We start from the raw sequence: 26,458 nt of genomic DNA on the forward strand, positions 1-26,458 counted from the left end.
GTGTATTTTCATTAAAGACTTTTTTTCAATGAAAAGCGTATTGGGGGGGGGGGGGGGGGGGGGGGGTTATAAACCTATAGATCATACACAGATCGAGACCGAATTTTCATAAATATTGCTCATTTTTAATCTGTATCTTACATGTACTTTCCTATTGTATCACTTGCGCCACAAATCATTATCTTTTAAATTGGAGAGTGGTTGCCATTTCAATACAGAGATACAGGATCATGCTCGTATCCCACGATTCCTCAGGTGTGAAAAGACAATATACAACTACATATACGGTCTTATTTAGCCTTATGATTCTGACAGAAATTTAAAAGTACAAAATAGCGAAAATAACTAATATACTTGGACTCAAAGATGTACATTTGTGGTGTTCCTTTATCATATGAACATACCAAAATATTTCATTGAAGTTCATGGGAGGTCAAATGTCATAATTGTTAAACGCCAGTTCGAGGAAGAGACATCGACTGGGTAAGGACATATCTGGGTAACAGGAATGTATATTTAGCTAATGGACGGAATGCTAGCTCATTATTTTTGCAATATAACAAATTCACACCAAGACGATTAACTTCTATATCTAGCTGTCAGCGTCCCGTTCAAAACTCCTTAAATTGATCTTCCTTCTTTCCCCATTCAATAAAAACTGTAAATTCTACAGAAGTGCAGTATCATTTTATGGGTCACTTTGTCGTCCTGGTTTAGGACTGTGGTTAGTGGCATGTTTCAGAATTGCTTGTTCGTCTTAAAAACACACGCATGCATCAAATCTACTGAGGAGCCCCTTGAGCCGCACAAGATTTGATCGCGTGACTACCCCATTTCATATTCAAGTGAAATTTTGAAAAAGGGTCCTTTATTAATATTTATTTCTCGATTGCAATATCAGTAAATGAAGAAAAAAAAATTACTTTACGATGTATGACATGGCAAACAAATGAATTTACCATCATATATCTGGCTATTTATCATAATAAACAGGAAGTAATTTACTTACCGCGAAGACCATTAACCATGTGGAAGAAATACTTAATGATAAACAGGAAGTATATTAACAATAAGTAACTTACTTATAGGGAAGACCATTAACTGTGTGGAAAAAATAGTCCATGGTAAACAGGAAGTACTCTGACCGCCAATGATCGTACACAGTCACATTGTCACGTGTCCGTGCTATGAAATTCACATGTGGTAGTAGCGGACTCGGAGGAAAAGAGTTGGTGATGTTGCTGCAAAACAAAACAAAAAACAAAAAAAATCAATGGTATCGGTGTTTTATTGCATACTCTGATGGCAGAACCCGTATCTATGAAAACGCAATTCATTTCATCGTAACGTGGTGTGACTGGCAAGCGATGGTGTCATGACTCGTCATGATGATGATGCAATAACGATGACAGAATTACACGATTATATTATACATGGTGTGATGACGTCATAGTTATAACTTGTTGAGCACTATGTCTTTACGCAGTGTGCTAAATATCGCGTTTTTTGTTCCACTTGTTGTGTACTACTTGCACTCAAATTGACACCCAGGGCCTAGATTGTTCTAGAGCCTCGTGTTATTTTTAGTAGAAAGGTGACATAATGGTTGCATCATTGTCGTTCAAGATTGTACTAAAAAAATCATTCCTATTATAAATACACTTTCAAAGCTCAGGTTATACTGCGAACAACAATTTAGGAATTACTATTTGTGTGTGTGTGTGTAGATTCTGTTCGGATTCATTTATCAACTACCGTAAGTTACATGCAGTATTTCGTTGGGGTTTTTTTTTTTTTTTTTTTTTTTTTTATTTTTTTTTTTTTTTTTTTTTTTTTTACAATTTTCTTTCAATTATTAATTGTAAATAAATTGTATTGTTTAATTGTCTTTTGATAGTAAATACTGCTGCGCTATATTAAGGGTTTGTTCTGACTCACAACACACTGCATCATCACATCTTCGCCACAACATCATAGATCTTGAATTCAGTAATCGATTACACGATAGTAAACTGCTATGAATGATACTCGATGAAATGTGTCTGATAGATATTAAATGACGTAATGTAACACGTCATAGTATGTAGTCTTACTATACGGTGCATTGTTTGTATGGAGGATCCGGAGACGGCATCAGATTCAGCTGTTTCCCGGCCCCAAAGTGGTAAATATAGACATACAGGGGTTCCCCAATGGGTTCACAGGCGTAATTAAAGTTCTCGAGGGTCCCGCTCTCATAAGTATACTTGTTTTCTAAATCAAAAATTGAAGAGATGTTATGACTTTTGAAAATTAATTTCTCTATATGAAAAACACCAATATGATTGGTTTCCCACCTTTTGGTATGCCATAGCTGTCTAGGCGCATGCGTTGTCCCTCACTGTCAACGTACCATCCAACTGTAATGAACTCCCTCTCTGTTTGTACTCGAACACAGGCCTGAAATGTAAGAATTTATATCAACCAAACTTTATAATGTCATCGTTTGTTTTCATTGGATGTTCACATTTTATCTCCTTCATTTCAACACAAGCATCCGGCTCCCTTATATCCACGTACCTTCTAATAATCTGGCTCCCTTATATCCACGTATACCTTCTTATATACCAAACCAAAATAAATTGAAGTATTTCCTGGAGATTCTTGTATTCTATGTCCGTCATACTTAGTAATGTATATTAAAGAGTTTCATAAAATTTCAAAATGAATTCGGAATTAAAAAATGATAAAATATACAGAGAATACAATTTTCGGTATATGTTCGCATTTGAATATCTTAAAAACCTGCACCTTTTGTAAACATCTGTGCAAGATAAATTTTAATATATAAGTGATTAAAATGTTTTAAGTCTATTCTCAGTTTATGGTCTTGAGGCCAGGTGTGAATGTCAAGGGTACTCGGAATTGACCTTAAAAACGGATATCCCTTGTCGCAGTAGGTGTGGCACGCTCAAGACCGGAATAGGTGACATCGCCATATGAGGGGGGAAAAATTCTCGAGAGGGATATTAAACAAGATTCGATCAAGCAATCAGAGGAACATATAGTGAACAAAATATGTTTCTTCTTCATTTACAATTCGCATTGATGTAACAATTTTATTCATATTCTATGTCGAGATATACAATTATATATCTATCTATCTATCTATCTATCTATCTATCTATCTATATATATATATATATATATATATATATATATATATATAAAAGCACTAAAGTTCCAACAACACCCGATACCTCAAAGTGTCGGATCCACAACATGGATACAAGGTAAAATACAAAAAATTATGAAATTTTGTAATTCTTTTCGTTTGTCCTGAAGAAGGGAAAATTTGACAATCTGGTTGTTCGTGTCGTTGGTCATTTTAGTGCTTTATATATATATATACATGTATATATATTACGGTTTAAGTTCAGTTTTCAAAAAGTAAATAAATACCACGTGCTGTTCTTTGTGTGAAAGTGAATTACAAGTTTCAGATCACGAGATAAATAAACACGTGACAGCTCTAGTTTTTCATTGAATAATTAATCCGTATCTTTACCTTGTAGTTGTCTGGCCATTGCGGTTCCGGAATCCGGACAGCAATAATTCCGACAGACACTAGTGCGATAGTCAGTACTAACCGCGTATAGTCCATACTGTCCCTCATTATCTTCAGTACAGTATAATGGACTATGATCTCACACAGCCAGTCACCGAGATAAATAATTATTCATATTCATAACTAACCCTTGTATTGTTTATATGTGGGTGACAATGTTTTATTTTGAACAGCACATTCTCTCTCTCTCTCTCTCTCTCTCTCTCTCTCTCTCTCTCTCTCTCTCTCTTCTCTCCAATGATCTAGAAAATTTATTCTAAGTTCAGATATAGGCCTATATCTGTACAATTATATCAACCGTTTGTTAATATTATACTTTAAAAATTGTCAATTTGCTTCGTTGCATTTTGAACATTTGTTTTCTATACACGTACAATGTTTTAATAAAATATAATCGATGTTAAAGGGGCATGGCCCGCACACTTTTCTGGCATCTTTAAGTTTTCGATATTTTTACATGCAATTATTTTCACAAACAATGCAAGATAGAATGGGTGACACCCCAACCCTTTTGTGGCACATGCAACATTGTAAGCCTGAACAGATATAGTGAACGACGAAGCCCCCCCCCCCCCCCTTTAGGAATTTGAAGTATGGGTAAAAGAACATTTTACAGGTTTTTATTTTTGCTTGTCAAGAATTTTTATGGTGGAATATTTCCGTCATCACTTGTCAGATAACTATCTGATAAGTCAACATAAATATCTGACAAGTCGATATAACCATCTGACAAGTGATGGCAGAAATAACGAGGTAAAACTTCGTAAGACACAATAGTGAGGTCAATTTCTCCTCGTGCTACCCCGTCTTCCCACACAACGAAAAACGATGTTACGTGTCTGGCTGTCACGTATTAAGGCTCGGTCTCAGTTACTTTAATTATCTTGTTCATGTATGTTGATGGGAGGGGGGGGGGTGTTGTTCTTCTATTGGTTTATCGCATTGCTAAGTTCTGCATTGATCTTTGTTGGTTTAGTTAATGTAGCACTCAAAACACGTGTATACAGTGTAAATAAAACTCGGTGTTACATTGTAACTGTGGACATTTTTGCCCTTCTGTTGGAGAAAACAATTGGTACTTGAATACATTTTCTCTAAACTTTCTTTTCAGATAATGAGTTGGAGCAAAATCCATTCAGAAGTATAACGATAATCGGCAGCCCACCAAACCTGTTGCATCCGCCCATCAGCATGAAAGCAATAACAGTTGTCGACAGCCCACCAAACCTGTTGCATCCGCCCATCAGCATGAAAGCAATAACAGTTATCGGCAGCCCACCAAACCTGTTGTATCCGCCCATCAGCATGAAAGCAATAACAGTTATCGGCAGCCCACCAAACCTGTTGTATCCGCCCATCAGCATGAAAGCAACAGGGGTATGTTACAACCTTGCTCGAACAAGCGAATCCATAATTACGGATTATTTGTCTCTTGGAGTCTGCAGCATCTAAAAGTCTTCCGACAGCTGTGTACCTCAACACAAGATGTCCGGTCGGGTAGCGGCTAACGCACATACTTCTCACCGCTGCGACCCGATCCCCGTGATCAGCAGTGGTTGCCCACTCGGGTTTCCTCCCACAAAATGACCCCCTAGCGCCAACATCCGTGCAAGTCGATAAATAGCTAGTATATGGCTGATGTTTATTGTTGTTTGCATGTCCGACTTTTGATTATTATTTACTAAGGAATCTTTACACTACAACAGGTCGCTACATTATACATTGTTTATGTTAAATTCACACCCAGCATTAATTCGGAGACGTTGGATTTAAGATGGCGGTACTTTCATCCATGTCAGATTTGTAGCTGTATGTTGTTCTTCTATTGGTTTATCGCATTGCTAAGTTCTGCATTGATCTTTGTTGGTTTAGTTAATGTAGCACCCAAAACACGTGTATATAGTGTAAATAAAACTCGGTGTTACATTGTAACTGTGGACATTTTTGCCCTTCTGTTGGAGAAAACAATTGGTACTTGAATACATTTTCTCTAAACTTTCTTTTCAGATAATGAGTTAGAGCAAAATCCACTCAGAAGTATAACGATAATCGGCAGCCCACCAAACCTGTTGCATCCGCCCATCAGCATGAAAGCAATAACAGTTGTCGACAGCCCACCAAACCTGTTGCATCCGCCCATCAGCATGAAAGCAATAACAGTTATCGGCAGCCCACCAAACCTGTTGTATCCGCCCATCAACATGAAAGCAATAACAGTTATCGGCAGCCCACCAAACCTGTTGTATCCGCCCATCAGCATGAAAGCAACAGGGGTATGTTACAACCTTGCTCGAACAAGCGAATCCATAATTACGGATTATTTGTCTCTTGAGAGTCTGCAGCATCTAAAAGTCTTCCGACAGCTGTGTACCTCAACACAAGATGTCCGGTCGGGTAGCGGCTAACGCACATACTTCTCACCGCTGCGACCCGATCCCCGTGATCAGCAGTGGTTGCCCACTCGGGTTTCCTCCCACAAAATGACCCCCTAGCGCCAACATCCGTGCAAGTCGATAAATAGCTAGTATATGGCTGATGTTTATTGTTGTTTGCATGTCCGACTTTTGATTATTATTTACTAAGGAAACTGTACACTACAACAGGTCGCTACATTATACATTGTTTATGTTAAATTCACACCCAGCATTAATTCGGAGACGTTGGATTTAAGATGGCGGTACTTTCATCCATGTCAGATTTGTAGCTGTATGTACCGATATGGCCACTGGTTTCCCGGTGTCTATTGGTATGCGAGTTGTCTCCCCCGACCTTTAACACAAATCGTGGTCCCATTTATTCCACCATATTGTGCATTGTACTTCTGGTATTTCTAAATAAAATTGTAAAAATGATTCTTTGTAAAATTCGTATTTTGAATTAATAGGTGCCCTGTTTACAGAAGTTTTAGAGGGAGTGTCGGGGAAAGGTCAGGGGTCACTATTGAATCAAAACATCACCTGTGCACAAAATAGGCAGTGCACCTGTACCCACATCATAATCAAGGTATTCTAAACATCCGAAGCATTTATTTCATTACAAAAGACGTTAGTCTGTGAACATAATGATTAATGTAATCAATTAAAGATCAATACTGATGATTGCACGTGATGGAAAGACAATTCATTATTCCAGAAACATATACAACAGGTATATGATAATTCAAAACTTATGTAAAAGAACAAAAACAAGTATGTAAGCATTGTTGGGGGTGAGTAATGGATTGGAATCTGTAAGATGTACAAAATGTGACAGTTTCTGTATCCAGATGAGGTTGGTTGGCATGATATTCATTTCAAGCTTGCATCGCAAAATAGCTGTCAGAGCTGAAGGTGATGGACAATTTTTGGCAAAAGAGGGGAGTTCCCATCTTTTGAAGTTTGAATTGCTAAGTAATGAGAGCAAATATATCTTGGAGGGCAAAACCACAACACACATGATATACTAAAACCCAGGAGCTTATAAGACTTTCACTCCCTGGGCCCCAAACAGGGCAGTTTTCTGAAAAATAACATGTATAACATATCTCACCAGGACAAAAATCACCATACATTACATCCTAAAATTCAGGAGTTGGTAATCCAGGGCCCCACCAGGGCATTGCGATGGACCCTCTGATCCCACACCATGCCTTGCTTTCCAGCTTTATATCCCATTTTCATTTTGTTTCTGAAACTTACAATACATGTGGTGATACATTGTGTCATAGTTTCACAACAAATCAAGTGAGTGACTTGCACAGCTGAAAATTAATTTTCTTAATGAAATCAAAATAAATTAAGAATATACAATCAATATTATAACTATATATAGATGTACATACAAACATTGAATTCTAAGAAAAAAATTTGAAAGGAAATCAATCACAACTAAGTGGTCTTCTCTACAAATATTTCATTGTCATACAACTAAACTCTTCAAATATGTCATTGTCATACCATTGAAGTTTTCAAAAATCCTTTTAAGACTTAAATTACTTATCTGGAAAAAAACTTTCAAAACTTTAAAAAAAAAAATACCAATTGCATCAATATCAATTATATTTATATGAAATCAATGGTACATAATTCATACTATTCAGTTACACATGAGTTGCACAAGAAATGGAATATGGGTTGTACTAAGGACTATATCTGAGTAGGAAACATTTGTAAAGTTGATTAAGAAAAAGAAAAAAAAAACCATATACATCATACTGTATAGTTTACATAAAACATTTTCTCATCTCAACATTACAACATTAGCATGTCCACTAACACTATATGTAATTCAATGTATCATGTTAGAAATCAACCTTGGATCATTTTAGACAATGAAACTATAGGCAACATTGCTCATGGACACTTGAGAATTGCATTTTACCAAATAAACATAATATCCAATTATAATACCAAACTGATCCAGGGGGTTATAGTGTCAAAAAATTATTTTCATATCAGAGTTGGTTTTTTTTTATCATATGGAAATGCTACTGATACCCATTCAGTTGGGAAAAATAGTGTCAACATAGAACAAATTGGGAAATTTTCTTTATGTCAACAAATGGCTTTGCTTTAAAATTAACACCGAATATATCATATATCAAAGAATACACCAGCATTCTTTGTTTACAATTTTACAAACCAACACCTCTACTTTCTACCTTAGAGGAAGTCAAGAAATTAAGTTAACTAAGATAATTAATGCAAAATTTGGTTGCAATAAGCATAGTGATTCTTTAGAGGAAACATTTTAAAAGCTAACAGATATATATAACAAACAATCCTTGATCAGAAAAGCTCACTTGAGCTATTCATTTAACAATCATGAATGAACTTGCACCAACATTCCACAATCATCAACAAAAAGGTCCTGAGTATTAATCAGTTGTCATGGCAATGTGACCAGCACTTGGTATAAACGATATAAAGCATAACAAACTAGTCTTATCATCATTAATCTGGACTACGAGTACGTCATTCGGTCACATGATCTCAAAAATGTTTCTGTAGTTGCAGTTGAAGCTATTCAAAAATAAGTCTGAGTGTTTCTCTTTTGCTACACCATTCTGTCATCACAAAGTATCAGGTTCGTTGCCGGTTGGTGGTTCGTAATAACGGGGACCATTTATCTGAAACAGATTGTGTTAAGATGTTCACTAGGAGGTTTCAGTCTGGCAGCCTGCAAATGATTGAGTACAATAACAGCATTTCTTCGTTGTTGGTTTTTTTCAAAATAACTGAATTCACAAACTGAACAATAACGTTACACTATGCAGTATACATAGTATATGCATTCTCTGTCTTGGAATAGACCAGTGAGTGTGCAATGGATGGAAGAGCAGTAGTTGGAAGAGCAGTAGTTCTTAAAATGTTATCAAAATGGGGAAAAAAGCCACACAAAAAACCCACAAAACAAAACAAACTACTAGGTAGCTTGATGTTGGATTCAAATTCATAAATAAACATAAGTAATTGTAACAGAGCACACAACCATTGATTTATTATTAACACTGACCTCAATGATATACCTAACAAAACTGACTTCTGTGTCCTAGAACAACACTGATCGAGAAGTGATGGTTAGTGACACTGACCTCTATGTCGTAGTTAATGATGAAGGACGGAATGTCCAGTTGGTCTGGGAAGATTGTGCCATACAAATACTGAACTCCTCGCATGCTGATCACCTTGTTTTTGATGTCTGATGCAGTGAATGTTGTGAAAAACCATGTCGCCAGCTGTGAAAAAGTATATTCCAACAAATTAAAGAAGCTGTTTTTGTACATCACTAATGCTCCTGCTATCAGAAAAGCCTATGTGAGTCATTTCTTTACTACATCCAGTAAACTACACGACCAATTGTGCCTAAGGTTAAAAATATAGTGGGTGCCTGCTCTTCAGTCTGTTTATCTTTCTGTAGAAACTAGCTGTGTTGGCACAACACTAATGCCCCCCCCCCCCCTCCCCCCCCCCCCCCCCCCTGCAGTAAAGTCAAATGTAGGAAATCCATCTAAGTACATGTATAGCATTGAATATGGTATTCTGATTGTATGTTAAACGCATTGAGTACAATGAAGATCTCAACGACAATCCTTTATATGATTTAACAGGCATAAAATTCATCAATTTTTATATGTTAAAGGAGCACAACTCCATAAAAAATCAAAGAATTGAAACAAATTTTAAACTTGATCTGTAACGCATACAAAAAATCAGTGCAGAAAAGGGGCACAATTCCATCAAAAGTAAATAAAGCGGAACAAAACTCAAACAAGATCTATGACTGATCAAATTACACCTATCTACATAAAAATTCAATATCTCAAGGCATTTAGAAAAAAAGTTCAGAAAACTGGTCCTAACATAAATTTTTCTATGTTAAAGGGGCACAACTCCATCAAAAATCAACGAACCAGAACAAAACTCAAACTCGATCTGAAACTCATCAATATACATCTGCATACAAAAAATCAATTCAATATCTCAAGGTATTTTGAAAAAAATCCGGAAAACTGGGTGTTGCAGAAGGACAGACAAGGGTAAAACTATATGCCCCAAACACTTTGTGGCAGGGGCATAAAAAAACTAGATGTGTCGACACGACACGAATGCTCCTGCCTGCAGTAAAGTCAAATATAGGAAATTCATCAAAGTATAGCATTGAATGTGGTAATCAGATTGTAGGTTACTCACATTTAGTACAATGGAGAATTTAACAATCCTTTATGTTTTAACAGCTACAAAAATAAATAAATTTTTCTACATTAAAGACGTTCGCACCTGACATTTGGAGTAATGTCAATTTTTTGGGAAGTGTATTTTTAATTTCTATGTTGAAGGAGAATTAGGAAATTGAAAAGAAAAACTGGGGTGGCAATGCTTTTTATTGAGCTACTATGTTCTAAACATGACCTTTTGCGCTTAAAATGTATTCAATTGTTGGTGTCAACACAATATAAGCAATAGAAATCAATCATTACATAAAATAGATACACAATCATGTCTTCTAACAATACAGATAAAAAAAGTTTAATAGTTACAATTAATGGAGACAAATAATGACCTTTTTGCACTTGATATATGAAAAAAATTCATGATATCGAATTTGAAAGTTTAAAAAGACATATTAGGAGTAATGTCAATTTCTAAAATTTTACATTTTCAAGATCTTGTCTTAAAATTTAAAATGGAACTAAAACAGGGGGTTGGAGACCAAATTTTTTAATTATTGGTGAAAATAATAAATTTTTATACCAAATTTCGAGTAAATTAATTTAAACTTTTTTAAGAATTAATGTTCTATTTGGAAAAATATATCAACCAAATTAATAAATTACAACATTTGATCTAGTGCCAAGTCTCAACTACTTGTATCATAAATTATAAATTGAAATACACATATAACAGTATAAAAATAGAAGATATATTAGATGAACAGAAACTGTAATATCACACAGATTTAGAACGTTTTGGTGAATATACATGTATCCTTCCGCCACAAAATATAGTCCCTGCAAAACCCTTCCAAAATTTCAACTGACACATTTTTTTTCAACTGGATATGGTTCAGTAATAGATGTGTAATATGTTTGCACCAATAGGATCAGTATTGAACCAGTAAATACTTAGTTGTAGCATCCTGTGCAGTTGTGCCAAGAAGCTCAGGAGCTAACTTCCTTAAAGGAGCCCAACTCCATCAAAAATCAATAAGCCAGAAAAAAACATCAAACTCGATCTGTAACTCATCAATACACATCTGCATACAAAAAATCAATTCAATATCTCAAGGCGTTTAGAAAAGAAGTCTAGAAAACTGGTCATAATGATAAACAAAATTTAAGTTAGAGGGGCACAACTCCATCAAAAATCAACAAAATGTTGTTATAATAAACATCGATTCCCTCTCTTTTAAAAATATAAGCAAGGTTATTTTTTTTTCTTAGAAAGACATTCAGACAGACTGAGGAGCAGACACTGAAGAAACTAACGCTCCACAATCTTTGATTTCAGTTCAGGGGCATATTAACGTTTTTGGTTTGTTTTTTTACATCACGATTGATAAAATAAAAATCATTTAAACAACTCTGGTGTAATATCATATCTTTACAACCAACTGCTTACATTAACAAACATAACGAAATGAAACTGAACAAAATATCAAGGCATCGGAAATTTGGGTTTACATGTACCTGCTTTTCAGAAATTTTATAAATATCTTTTTGGTGTAATTCTTTTAAATAAGATTATAAAACAAGACTAATGGTGATTACAGACCCCCATAATCATAACCAGCACATGATTCTCTCATTAAATCATCGAATAAAAGTTATAACCTTTGATAATTATAACCACCACATGGTCATTTCATTAAAACACTGAATTAAAACTAACCTTTGACCACCAAGTTGGATGGATAATGTAAAAAGCTTTCATATTTTTCTTGTATCTAAACAGACAAAAAAAGTTCAATTCAAAAATTATGCATTGATTAACAAAGCTTGATATATTTCCCTTTCTAGTATTTCTTGTTAATAAATTATCTCCCTTTCTTAGTATTCCTGGTAGACAATGTAATATAAGTGTATCTCTCTTTCTAGTATTCCCAGTGGATAACATTTTCTCAGTACACATCCCATGTACATCCTAGCAACCATGACTGTATTGTGTGCAATATACATGTAGTAATTTCGTTTCAATTTTCATCTTTTCAACAGTCATTTCTAGAAGGTAATTCTTTCAATTTTCATCCTTTTAAAAGTCATTTCTTGAAGCTAATACTTTCAATTTTTATCCTTTTAAAAGTCATTTCTTGAAGGCAATTCTTTCAATTTGTATATTTTCAAAGGTACATGTAATTTCCTGAAGCTGATTCTTTCAATTTTCATCCTTTTAATAGTCATTTTCTGAAGGTAATTCTATAAATGTTTATCCTTTCAAAGGTAATTTATTGAAAGTTACTGACTGATGCGTAATTCATTCTCTCATAATTGTAACAATAATTATACAGATTGCGAACTTAAGAAATTCATCTCACTTGTTATCCAGGACGGAGTACACCTGTTTGAGGAACGACATGTCCGGCTGATTTTCTGCCGTAGTTTGTGTGTGAAAATATACGATGACATAACCAGACTCCACTATCGGCTCCATGACACGAATCAGATACAGCAGGGCCTACAGACAGACAGACATATGATACAGCAGGGCCTACAGACAGACAGACATATGATACAGCAGGGCCTACAGACAGACATACAGACATATGATACAGCAGGGCCTACATACAGACCAGTGATTTTTTCCCCTTATATAACTGGTACTGATAAACGGTACCATTCCCAATGCCAAAAACCGTTGATTTTTCCCAATTTTGAGACTAAAAATTCCCAATTCACTTGCCGAAAAATAGACCACTGACATCGTAATTTACTTAGTCTGAAACATTGTACGAGTTAACTAAAATGTTCACTTCCGGTATTAAATCGAAAGTACCAATCTCTCACCAGAGGGCGTATTACGCTGCGCTACATTAGTGGAGCGTAGCGGGAACGATAACTCTGGGTAGAGATTGCGAAAGTACAGATCAAGTATTGTAGAGCTATGAGAATTCTAAAACGAGCCTACGATGATTCCTTATGTCTCACAACAGCAAATATTATCTTTAAAAAGTTTGTAAAGTGATGAATACTTCTTGTTTTGTTCTTTCTTTTCTTTTGTTTTGGTTGAAATCATTTGCCGATGCGTTGGTAGAAAATTCCCAATTTGGTCAATTTTGACACTATTTTTCCCAATTGAATGGGTACCGGTACCAGTACCAATGGGTAGAAAAAAATCGCTGCAGACAGACATATGATACAGCAGGGTCTACAGACAGACATATGATACAGCAGGGCCTACAGACAGACATATGATACAGCAGGGCCTACAGACAGAGAGACAGACATATGATACAGCAGGGCCTACAGGCAGAGAGACATATGATACATCAAGGCCTACAGACATATGATACAGCAGGGCCTACAGACAGACATATGATACAGCAGGGCCTATAGACAGACAAACATATGATACAGCAGGGCCTACAGACAGAGAGACAGACATATGATACAACAGGGCCTACAGACAGACAGACATATGATACAGCAGGGCCTACAGACAGACAGACATATGATACAATAGGGCCTACAGACAAACAAACATATGATACATCAAGGCCTGCAGACAGACAGACATATGATACAGCAGGGCCTACAGACAGAGAGACAGACATATGATACAGCAGGGCCTACAGACAGACAGATGATACAGCAGGGCCTACAGACAGACAGGCAGACAGACATATGGTACAAATGTAGAATCCCTGCTACCGTTTATACTCGCCTATAAGTCGGTCTGCCTATAAGTCGGTTGTATTTTTCAAGGTTATTTTGTAGGAATTTGCCATTGACCCGCTTAGAAGTCGGTACAAATTTTTGTCATAATTGGTTGACAATTTCAAGTCAATGCTCTAAAGTTTTTACCTATGTTTCAAAAAATATTTTGAGAAATTAATAATTATGAGGTGCTCAATATCCAAGCCATATCTGTGTGGGGTTTAAACGCAACCTTGATCTATGATGGACAACGATCCCTTGTTTACCTACGCAATTATGGTCTCCTAATTACCAGTACCTGACACCGTGTTTACTTAGCAGTGTTTTCGTTAGGAACCGGCCAACGGTCGAATTGACCGCCTCAGACAACTAAGTTGCCGGTTCAAATCGTGTTTGAAAAAAAATATTATTGCATCTTTTTTTTTAACTTGAAGTTAATTATTATTCTCATCGAAATAACCAGTACTTATTAGTTAAAATAGACTGTGTTTACTAGTTAAATATAGATGGTGCATATCACTTCCTCGTTGTTGAAAGCGGTACGTATCGCGGATTTTCATTGGTTGCGAATATCGTGTATAATCTATGAAGGATTTTCATTGGCTGTAAATTCCGAGTCGATGTTGCGTTTTGAATGAACGGGAATCTTCCCAAATGTACCACGCTGACCCACAACACTGATAAAAAACTTAAAAGATGAACGTGAAGAACTGGTGATGAAAAGAACAGTTAAAGACTATTTTCAAATCCAAAGCAAGCAAACGAAGCGATCTAAAGGTTAAAAATAAAATTAATTCCCACTTATTTTGCATGGTTATTCGTTCAATTAATGGTTTTTTGAAGACTGTCATGTGTTTCTAAATATGTAGCCAGAATACAGGATTTTGCGTTCCATAATTTTCAAAATTTTCTGGGACTTAATTGATCATGATTCATTTTTATTTGAAAACAAACTTTTTGTTATAGATCTGAATTTGAATGCTGACGACTGAATGTCATATTTTATGCACTTTGCTGAAATACCTGAAAAAAAGATATATAATTTTACATATTTTAAACAATAAATTTACCCTCAGAATGCGCCAGAATGCAGGATTTTGCGTCCTGATTTTCAAAATTTTCAGGGGCAACCCCCCCGACCCCCCCTCCAAAAAAATTTGTTTTGGGCCTCCTCAAATCCTTTATAGCCCTGTTCAATGAAAAGGAAGTGAAAACCCTGCTTAGTGGCACGCGCCTCGCGGTTATTGTGGGGTTCCAGTATAATTCAATGTATCAACAATAGAGTTTTTAAGAGTCAAGAATGATGATCTAAATTATCTGTTAACAATATTCCATCTTTTATGAAATATATTTCAGCCGGTATACATATGAATATTTCAATATTAAATCAGGTTTGTAATTCAATTTTACCGATAAACGATAGATTAGTTGAATTGAAAGTATTAGTTACCGGTATGTAAATAATTTTTAACAAGATAAAAGTATGTAAATACTTGTACTTTATACATAATTTTAAAATACATAAACAATACAATATGTCTAGATATTTGTGAACAATAATCATTTGTGTGGTAGTCCATGATAATCGTCGGAGTTGTTTAAAAAACACTACATTACGCCATCTAGAAAAATACCAATCTTCTTTGGACGCGCCTATATATCGGACATAGAGTTTTGGACCAAAAATTGACTCCCAAAAATCCGACTTATAGGCGAGTATATACGGTAATATGGATAGGACAATTATAAGATATAAGTTACTCGTATAATACATGGAACGCTAAACAGTTTGCACAGAATGTTAAACAGTTTGCACAGAATGTTAAACAGTTTGCACAGAATGTTAAACAGTTTGCATAAAACAAAACACGTTGGAGGTATAATAGCACACTTCAGGGTCTGTAATAAGTAAGTAATAAGTACACATGTATAAAATTCATTCCTTACCCTCTCCATATTGATATTTTGGAGGTATAATAGCACACTTCAGGGTCCGTAATAAGTGAATTGTTGGTCATAGTACACATGAATAAAATTCATTCCTTACCCTCTCCATGTTGATAGTATTGGCTGGGAAATGTTTCCCAACGAGAATGATAACTGGTCGTCCGAAGCGATCCACCCCTGTTCGGTAGATACATTTCAGGGCTGCAATGTCCGTCAGGTCCTCCACCTTAGACCGCTTCAGTAGCCGTTCATATCTACAAAACACAAAATGGTGAAAAGGGGAATTATAAACACAACAGCAAAACACATACAGTCTATCTTACACATCATATCAATGATATATATTGAAAACACAAAACTTTCAAATACTTGTACATTTATTACTGATTCTAAACGGAACAGTGGTTTTCAACTTTACTGAACATAACAAAGTCAAAAAAGCTCACTTCACTTTTCACCTGTAATATGGTTTTTTCTTTACTTAATTAGTACAATTGTCTATATAGTTTTCAGCCAGCTATGAACAAACCTCCTCCTATTTTCAATCTGCCTCTGTTCTGCCGTGCTATAACTCGACACAGTGGACTTTTTCACTTCGTCAGGATTACTCTGCATCTGAGCGAATGGATGTCTGCCGACTTCCACGACGGTGGAGGTACCAAACTCCTTGTTTAAATCAATCGTCTCCTCCAATCCCTCCAAATCTCTAGTGTTCCCTAAACAGAAAAAAAAAAAATCATTTATCACCGATTCACAATGAATTTCGGCATAAAGAGTATATTGTTAGCATAGACTATGCTGATTACTATGTTTTATTGATATTCACTTCGCACTTATCTGTAAATTCAAAGATATAATTGATATAGGACTTAACCTGTCAAAACTTAATAAAATAGCACACTTGCTTTCTCACTGCTGCAACCCAAATTTAATTTTTGTGATCAAAAGCAGTTGTGTGGGAGAAGGTCACGGTTCCTCAAACATGAGGGGTTGCTACGTGATGCCGATTCTCTCCCCGTAAAATGACACACACCCTCTGTCTGACCCCTACATTGTCCCCAGCTTATGTATTAACAACCCTTCCCCCCTCTGTCTGGCACCAACATTGTTTTTATCTTATGTAACTTGTTGTCTTATGTTTGATAATTTAGAGTTTATGTTTCTATCATATTTCTCCTTATAAGTGAAAAATTCTCGAGAGGAACATTAAACAATATACAACCAACCATCTATCATATTTTTTCTTCAAATCTATAATTTCACTATCATGTTTAAGTTGAAGATTCACTAAATGTTACTTTTCACCTACGTAAATCCATCTACAGTCAACACAAGACAGAGGTTGTGTCAAGGTCATTCATCAAACAAATAAGAAAGATGTGTTTGTGTAACACTGATGCCCCCATATGACAGCAAAGGTAATCATGTTATCAAAAAAAAGGTATTGTCACAAGGAATACACATGTGAAATATGAAAACCCAATTACTTACGATTCAAAAGTTAGCATCAGGATTAAAGTTTTTCAAAAGTTGATCAAACTCCAAGGTGAAGGTCACAAGGTCAAACTTTTGGGTACCAAAAGAAGAGATTTGTCACAAGAAATACATTTGTGAAATATGAAAGCCCTGTAAGATGCATTTATTTAAAAGTTATAGCCAAGGTTAAAATTTTTGCAGACAGACAGACGGACAACCAAAAATTCTATGCCGCCGAATCGCTGATTAAAAAGCACATTACTATATACTTAATACTATCAAATGATGTATCTTATAATTACATTCCCTTGACTCCAAATTCAATCATGGCAAATTTGACATTGACCTGTGTCCTTGACCTTTCCTATCATATACATTTTTACATTTCAGTTCATCAATCAATAAGTCTTCATCTTGAGCAGTCCTAAATTCATGATGGATGTTTAAGTTATTGACAAGTAAGGAAACAGACAAACAGACTAAATTTGATATTCGATTAATCTTAGGCCATCATTAAAAAAATTTTTGTTTGATGTACTCCGACCCACATTTTTCAAGTCGGGTAGGTAGATCGGTATTTTTATTTTTTTTAAAATCAGATTTACACAATTTTCTTATGTTTTCATTAAACACATAACACTGCCAGACAGAATAGAGTTTAGAACATTCATTTTGTACACATTGTATATAATACACATAAATCTTCCAATGTCTCCTGAAATTTACTCAGGACGTTTTGCATTTATCACGGATGAGGACCTCTACAGTTGTTAATAAATAAATTAACACCCCTTTTTTTTTGTTACCGCCAGTCGATTCCGACATTCATAATAGCAATCTCTTAAACACTTTAATGTGATCCATGAATATCCAAGTAATTTGCATGATGACAGCAATTTACAATAAGTTTTAATATTACCCAATATAAATTTAATGCTGACTTTCCCGCATCGTTCAAATTGTTGTGACGATCGTGTTCCATTCGTGTGTCTCAGTTTAAAGGGACTGATTCACGATTTTACCCAAAATTTTGTTTTTCACTTTTAATGACCAAAATCTACTGTCTAATGTGTTTGAAAGAATTCAAATGAAAATTAAGGTTATACATCATCACAGAAGCTCATTTTAGAGAGTTTATTATTTGTTTTGTAAACAAAGATTGCGGTATGCTATTGTTTACGAAATTTTCAAAAGAAATGGATATCAATCTAGGTTTATTATATCTTTCACATTTAAAGCATTTTGGGGGTAAAATGTGTCATCTAAAAGTTAAAATTTGTGACTATGCATAATTAAGATGAATTATATTACAAAATCAATGTTTCACTTGTTTGTTTGTTTACATAAAAAGACTCGAGTCTTTGTTTACATAACACAGATTTAAGGCTAAAATATTGCTTTCATTCTTGCATTCAAAAGGTCAAAAGTTTGGCTGTCAACATTAAATGAGTTATATTTTTAATGTTTAACATCAAAAATAAAAAATATTTTGATAAAAAATTGTGAACCAGTCCCTTTAAGAGCAAAGTAAAAGTGCCATTCAACTATCAAATCGTCATAATTCCAATGTTATTTATTACAATTGTTTTGATTGGACGAAAATAAAGCTGAACAAAAGTTTACACATCAATAAATCCGAAAACGAGATGTATTCATACACACCTGGAAACAAATAACATAGTGCGGGGAAACTATTCAAATTTTTGGAATTGTTAGTAAAGTGAATGAATTGGAATTATAAGAATCAAACGTTCTTTTTGAAGAATTTATCGATGTGTAAACTCCGGACATTTTACTCACAAACTTAACATAAAAGTGCTTCACACTTTTATTCAGTTTGTGAGCAAAATGTCCGGAGTTTACACATCGATAAATTCTTCAAAAAGAACGTTTAATCCTATAATAACATTTAGATAATCCTATATCAAAATAATATGTGTGCTTTTTCAGAAATATAGACCATCAACTTAAGCGCCGACTCGTGGTCCGCCATAATTTTGGTGCACTATCCCACATGATTTTTTATCTAAATAACATGCATGGCTTTCAAACTTTTGTACATAAATACAATCAGGCCTAGACGGGGGATTTCGTAGCTCATTGTTTTATCTTGTTGGTAGATAATGTGGTAATTTGGGGCTGTGATGCGGTATATTTGATCGTTAATTACATAGAAAATGTTGGAAAAGTTCCCGGATTAACAAATGGTCATTATCAAAGTGAAAGTAGAACCGAAAGACGCCCTAAGGACATTTTGATATCAAGAATTCTGTAAAACAACTAGTCCAAATAATAAAAACAAGGGCATTAAGTTTAATACTAATTCGAAGAATGTCTATTTTCCAGGGAGCAAATAAAAAAAGAATTAAAAAATTTCCAAGTGTGGAAAAAATTATCGGGTCGGGGCAAATTTCATGGGTCGGTCGGAGGACATCAAACAAATCAATTTTTATTTTAAGTCTTAGGAATATGAAAATGAAAGGATAAACTTCTGTATCTGATCAATAGCATACTCATAGAGGCCATCATGGGTTTATCCATAATCCTGATCTGTCTCTCGGGAATGATGGGTTCTCCGTCTTCGTTTCCGATGTCTTTGGGAAGAAACTTGAGCATGTCCCCCTCCTCCTTACAGCTCCGTGGAAAATAAAGGGGCAGGATCTTCATGTAGGCATCCTGTAACAGCAACAATCAGAGAAATACAGGGGGCATCCTGTAACAGCAACAATCAGAGAAATACAGGGGACATCCTGAAACAGCAAACATCAGAGAAATACAGGGGGCATCCTGTAACAGCAAACATCAGAGAAATACAGAGGCAGGATCTTTATGTAACAGCAACAATTAGAGAAATACAGGGGTGGGATCTTCATGAATGCATCTTGTAACAGCGGTAATCAGAAAATTACAGGGGTAAGATCATGTAACAGCAACAATCAGACAACTTAAAGTACATACTGCAACACTTCACATACGCATCCACTTCATGAATCGCATTAGCGTTTCATGAAATATGTAGGTGTGAAGAGTCCCAATTCATACCCTCATGTAATTTCAAAACTGTAACATATTTCGTAAGTAATCTTCAACTGTTGTTATACTATGCAGGCAATATAAAAATGTTTTGTACAACCAAACAATATGTACAAGTGTAACACTGCAATGTGTCTCCCTAGCGAGCAGTAACATGCTACATGGAATGAATTTAATAGTAAAAATGAGAGGAAATTTGGCTGCACAATATAATACCCTATCACTATTCTGCAAACAACAACACGACATGAACACGCATTTCACTCACTACTGTGTCCTCATTGCAGACTAATATCACCGTCTCAACATCGTCTCCAAACTTCTCTAGAAAACGTCTCACTGTTCCTGTTCATGAACAAAACATTCAAATAAAACTCTAAACAATATGAATTTAAACATTATATATACATGTACCTGTTCATTTCCAATGATAGCATTCAGGTAGCCTGTTCTATAATATCTACTCACTGATAGCGATGTGTGCCCCATCCTCGGTTGGATAGCCCCGTTTTATTGAGTGAAGACATGGAATGGCCACGGATTTCATCTGGTGCTCTCTAAAAAATCAACATGCACTGTCATTCATCTTAGAAGAAAACAGACATTCTCTAAAAAGTCAACATGCACTGTCATTCATCTTAGAAGAAAACAGACATTCATAATTCAAAGTTTCTATCTGTATAAGACTGTTTTAAACTCTGTGCCAAGTTTGCTCTGGAATGTTTATTGAACTTTTAAAGATTTCCTTGTCAGGATGACATTGCATCACAGTTTGTTTAGCCCCTGTGACAGTAGTTTTATGACATTGTGTCAGTTTGTTTAGCCCCTGTGACAGTAGTTTAATGACATTGCATCAGTTTGTTTAGCCCCTGTGACAGTAGTTTTATGACATTGTGTCAGTTTCTTTAGCCCCTGTGACAGTAGTTTTATGACATTGTGTCAGTTTGTTTAGCCCCTGTGACAGTAGTTTTATGACATTGCGTCAGTTTCTTTAGCCCCTGTGACAGTAGTTTTATGACATTGTGTCAGTTTGTTTAGCCCCTGTGACAGTAGTTTTATGACATTGCGTCAGTTTGTTTAGCCCCTGTGACAGTAGTTTTATGACATTGCGTCAGTTTGCTTAGCCCCTGTGACAGTTGTTTTATGGAATCAGTGTATCTCACAGGTGCTCAATTGCTGACGGTATTACATCTCACAAATCTAAAACCTCAACTAACTACCCAATCTGTATAATATGTACACAGAATCTTCTGAAATGTCCTAAACTGTTAGGTCAGTTGAGACGTACATTGTATGAAGAATTTTTTTGTTATATCCTGTAAAAATTGTGGTGTTCTATTTCCCTTTGATTGGTGAAAATATTCAAGTTAGTTTGCACAGAAAAATGTTTTTTTTAAATTTTTTTTTATTTTCATAACCTCAAAGACTGAATACTATGCATGTATTTGAGCATTGATGTATGACTGCCATCAGTAACACACATAATTATATCCTTAACCGAACTAATCATTCTTGTTGGTACACATATTGAAAATATAGCTAAAAATGTCTTTTATATTATTTTTTTACTTTTAATTCTAACAAGATGTGGTTGTGAAACACCAATGCCCCTGGATTACAATAAAGTGGAACCAGGTCAAAGTCAATGTCAAGGTCACAAGGCCAAAGATTTTGGTGTCAATAGTAAGGTCCTGCCACAAGATTTAAAGCTCTACCTCTTATGGTGTAAAAGATAAGACCAAGATTAACAGTTTTTGCCACAGATCTAGACAAACAAAAACTATATGCTCCTGAATCTTTGATTCCGGAAAAAGTCTCCTTGAAAGGAAAATTAATGTCTCCCAGAACCTCCTTAATCTAAAACACCCCAGAGTCTTAGAAATCAAAACCAAGAAATTATGTCTTGACGAAACTGTTAAGAATTCAACAATCCATGGAAATTGGTACACCCCCCCCCCCCCCCCCCCCTAATGAAAATTAAAAGATTCCAAAGAATAGTGTACTCCAGATATTTTGAAATTCAGGGGACCAACCTGAATTGTTCATTATATCCAAAGTTAAATATAACGGATATAAAAGGGACTGATTCACGATTTCCCCCCAAATTTTCTTTTTCACTTTTAATGGTCAAAATCTACTGTCTAATGTGTTTAAAAGATTTCACATCAAAATTAAGGTTATACATTATCACACAAGTTCATTTTAGAAAGTTTATTATTTGCTTTGTAAACAAAGATTGCAGTATGTTATTGTTTACGAAATTTTCAACAGTTCAGAAATGGATATCAATCAAAGTTTATTATATCTTTCACATTTCAAGTATTTTTGGGGTAAAATGTGTCATCTAAAAGTTAAAATTTCTGACTACGCAAAATTAAGATGCTTTATATTACAAAATCAATATTTCACTTGTTTGTTTGTATACATAAAAAGATTCAAGTGTTTGTTTACATAACACAGATTCAAGGCTAAAATATTGCTTTTATTCTTGCATTCAGAAGGTCAAAATTTTGACAGTCAACATTAAATGAGTTATATTTTTAATGTTTAACATCAAAAATAAAAAATATTTCTATCAAAAATCGTGAACCAGTCCCTTTAAACTGTATATTAAAGATGTTACTAGGGATTTATTTGAACTTAAAAATAACATATAGTGCAATGTAAGTGACTTCAATATAAGTGTATGCGGTGTCTAACCTGACTTGTCGTAGTACACTTCGGTAGCAACAGAAAAGTGCACTCTCTGCTGCCGTGATGTATTTGATGTTGTATCGAGGACCGACCGTGTGGATAACAAATCGAGCCGGAAGTTTATGGCCCTTGGTGGTCTTCGCCTCTCCTGTCTTACATACTGTAAAGGTAAATCAATCAATTAAATTAATTAGTCTTCTAAACTGCCTGCTTTCATGTCAATTATTACATTTAACATATAAAATAACAGCACCTTCTCTGTAATTTGTGAACTGTTAAGTACACATTCAATAATTTGCATATCTAATTTTACATTCAAAATTTTTTCTACACAATCTTACAAAATAAAAGTTACAACATAATGAAGGAAAATTGCATGGAGAAAATGCTGTAGGGTTAACAACGGCGATCTAATTCTTGGAAGTTGGACTTATTTTTTCAAAGTTTCTGTAACGTCAGGTAAATGATTTGTATTACAAAACAGAACAATATATTCTGGCTTTCAACTGGGAATTTTTTTTATGCATTATCACGATTAATACCTAAGTTTTGAGAGTTTGAAGCGAGCAACCGAGAATTTATGGCTGCTTTGTTAGCTCCCTTCTCACTATTTACTACATGTACCAATTTGCTCAGATTGTGTCAAAACCCTGTGCTGCTGAGGGGGGAAATTAAAAAAACAAGGTTGTCTATGGACATAAAAGTTCCTATTTAACTCCAGAATTACATGCATGATATACATGTAGCATGCATATGTGATAAAACAAAAAAATCCTAAGGTACTCAAATTACTATAAAAGTGGTTATATTTATGCATGGGGGGAAAATTTACACTAATTACGCGGTCACGTAATAAGTGTGTAAATTTCCCCCACCGTATAGTAATAAATCTTTCATATAATATATATTACAGTCAGTTATTGCGTATTTTTACCCATACATAATGTTGGCCATTAAAAAACATGTACTTAACGGTCTTAACCCCCAGCGTACATAACCATGCACTTGTACGGTACATGCATATGAACTAAGACAAAATATATATTTTCCTTTTATGAATGAGATTGCAGCTCACTTCTGACATTGTTCCTGATTTCTGCCACTAAATCTGGCCCGCCTTTCTGATAAATAGCCTCTGTTTCAGGAAGCCTAGCGTCCAGTCTCTCATTGGTTAAGTTCACTATACCATGGACCAACAGACGGGTCATGTCGCCACACCTGACAAGCCAAACAAAATACAAATTTAGTAACCAGTCCAAATTTTTATGGCAAAATACAAAAACTGAGTTTAGAATTAATATAACCAGTTCAATCAAGCCAAACCTCAAGATTAATTGCTTAAACGCCAAGTTAATTATGATAAAACACATGTACCACAATATGAGTTTGGCGTTCAGATCATTTCTCCAAGGAAAGGGAGAGATCTCGGCATCTTCGTCTTCTTCTGACGTCATTGGCAGTTGTGTTAGGTTCCATCTTGTCAATTCCCCGAGATCGACACAATCGGAGCGGGCCCCCAAAGGATCGTCCATTATCACTGTTATCAACTTCCTCCTTTGATAAATATTCTCCAGTGGTTTTGTTTTCAGTTTTCACATTCTTTTAATTCATCAATTCACGGAATACGATATGAATTTATAACTTAAAAGCAAAATTGACGAGCATTGTTTTTCTCCACTTCTTTGTTTACTTTAATCACACATCACGAGTACCTCTCTTGTCATTCTCATGGCCATCCTCCATCTTGCGATCATGTGATTCTATTGATCCGGTATCAGCTTGTTTCGCCGCATAATTAATTCAACCCCTGCAATTCATGCATCATTTGTTGTTCCGTAACATTTAATTAATGGACTCAAAGTCTCTTGTTCAAACTGTGAGATTTATTCTCTTTTGGAAATAAACCGTTTTGAAAAGTTCTTAAAACTTGACATAGAAATAATTTGAAAAAGAAAATGTGTTTGTTAATGACACAGGGGCTAAGCCCGTTTTGGGCCCGAACTCTGTGATACTATAAATATATACTTATGGTATCACAGAGTTCGGGCCCAAAACGGGCTTAGCCCCTGTGGTTAATGGCAAACAGTCATTGAAGTTTGAAAAATAGTATACAATGGAATTTACACAATTTTGATTACTGCATGATTTTATCACCTACAATTTTACATTGAAGTGTATTAGAAGAACGTGTTTTATCAAATATTTTTTTAAAAAAATTATGTTTTCAAACAAATCTCTTGGTAAAAACGTACACTACTTTCTAGATTTTAAGAAAATGTGAAATGATTTAAAATTATTTACCACGTATTTTGAAATCCTCGGTATTGCAGCCCCCCCCCCCCCTTTTTTTCTTTCTTTTGTTATTTGGTAGTCAGGATCCTAGCCCCACGGTGTAGTATGAGCTCATAAACCTGAAGTTTGGACACTATACAACAACACCCACCCACCCTTTATGATTTTTTAAAATTATTATTTGGCGGCGATGATTTCTCCGAAATGTGTGAATTCCCTGTGTGTCTCGACCAATTTTGATATATATAATCGTATCACGCTTTTTTAAGCTTTTGAGATTGGCCTTGTACTGGTATAATGAAACAGTGTCCATACTTGATGTGCCTGTGGATCAGAGTGGTTTTACTTAAGAATTCTGGGCCTCGTACGTTTTTCATAGGGGACTTTCAGTCGGGCGATTTTTTGTGAAAGTGGAAAGTCAGAATGTCTGCTGAAACTGGCTATCATGATCATTTGTCATCTTTGTCCCTTCGGTTAATTGGTTATGGAGCAGAAGAGGTCTGAGGTTTCAGATAATCAGGAACGCTTCTGTGCACATTTGTCAGTACTGGGCTCGAACCATTCACTCGCTTCCTTGAACATACAGTGCGTGTTTAGTTTGGTAAATAGTGACAGTAACTGTTTAACATTTTGATTTGTGCATGTAAGTACAACCCCTTTAATACTCTCTGCTTGCTAAACATAAATCCCTTGTTCTGAAATAGCAATAATGCATAAGACTTTCTTTTATCAAACATTATTCATAGCTGTCATGCTTTCCATATGATAAGTTACTTGTAAAACTCAGGAATGCCAAGGTAGATACGGTTAAATAACCGAATTTTCTGTCTAGAACTTGGAAATTTTGTAAATCCACTGAATTTGTACATGATAAACTTGCCAGAAAATCAAACCAAGGGTACTGACGGTAATAGAAAATGATTCGAGTATAAGATAGTCAACGTTTGATGTCTCGACTTCATATACTTATATTTACATTTCCAATGTTTTCACCTTCGATTCTTAACTAATTGGAATGATAGCCATTTCCTCATGAATATGAACAGTGTGTGTGTTTG

At 35.2% G+C, this 26,458-nt stretch overlaps 2 protein-coding genes across 3 annotated transcripts in view; one reads left to right on the top strand and one right to left on the bottom strand.

Annotated features, from left to right (window-relative positions):
* LOC125677676 (uncharacterized) overlaps positions 1-6,455 on the top strand; it is a 23,394-nt gene extending 16,939 nt beyond the window's left edge. The window contains exons 11-12 of the mRNA XM_056160864.1: positions 4,719-4,984; positions 5,615-6,455. The gene's annotated coding sequence lies outside the window, so the exon portion shown is untranslated. The remainder of the gene's footprint in view (positions 1-4,718; positions 4,985-5,614) is intronic.
* The window catches only part of LOC125674934 (protein GDAP2 homolog), a 26,682-nt gene extending 1,809 nt beyond the window's left edge, over positions 1-24,873 (bottom strand). Inside the window, exons 1-14 of one of the 2 annotated variants that reach the window (XM_056160438.1) lie at positions 24,483-24,873; positions 24,184-24,326; positions 23,115-23,268; positions 20,883-20,971; positions 20,683-20,759; positions 19,895-20,057; positions 16,435-16,621; positions 16,006-16,159; positions 12,620-12,759; positions 11,977-12,031; positions 9,180-9,323; positions 2,337-2,439; positions 2,094-2,253; positions 1,083-1,241 (exon numbers count right to left, since the gene is read on the bottom strand). In XM_056160438.1, the coding sequence (XP_056016413.1) occupies positions 1,083-1,241; positions 2,094-2,253; positions 2,337-2,439; positions 9,180-9,323; positions 11,977-12,031; positions 12,620-12,759; positions 16,006-16,159; positions 16,435-16,621; positions 19,895-20,057; positions 20,683-20,759; positions 20,883-20,971; positions 23,115-23,268; positions 24,184-24,326; positions 24,483-24,640 (1,886 nt within the window). In that variant the 5' untranslated portion in view covers positions 24,641-24,873. Of the gene's footprint in view, positions 1-1,082; positions 1,242-2,093; positions 2,254-2,336; positions 2,440-6,616; positions 8,715-9,179; positions 9,324-11,976; positions 12,032-12,619; positions 12,760-16,005; positions 16,160-16,434; positions 16,622-19,894; positions 20,058-20,682; positions 20,760-20,882; positions 20,972-23,114; positions 23,269-24,183; positions 24,327-24,482 lie in introns of those variants that run through there. The other variant, XM_056160437.1, reaches the window with a different exon arrangement.
* Between the last annotated feature and the right edge of the window lie 1,585 nt (positions 24,874-26,458).

This window comes from Ostrea edulis, chromosome 3, assembly GCF_947568905.1.
Source record: "Ostrea edulis chromosome 3, xbOstEdul1.1, whole genome shotgun sequence".
NCBI classification, from domain to species: domain Eukaryota; kingdom Metazoa; phylum Mollusca; class Bivalvia; order Ostreida; family Ostreidae; genus Ostrea; species Ostrea edulis.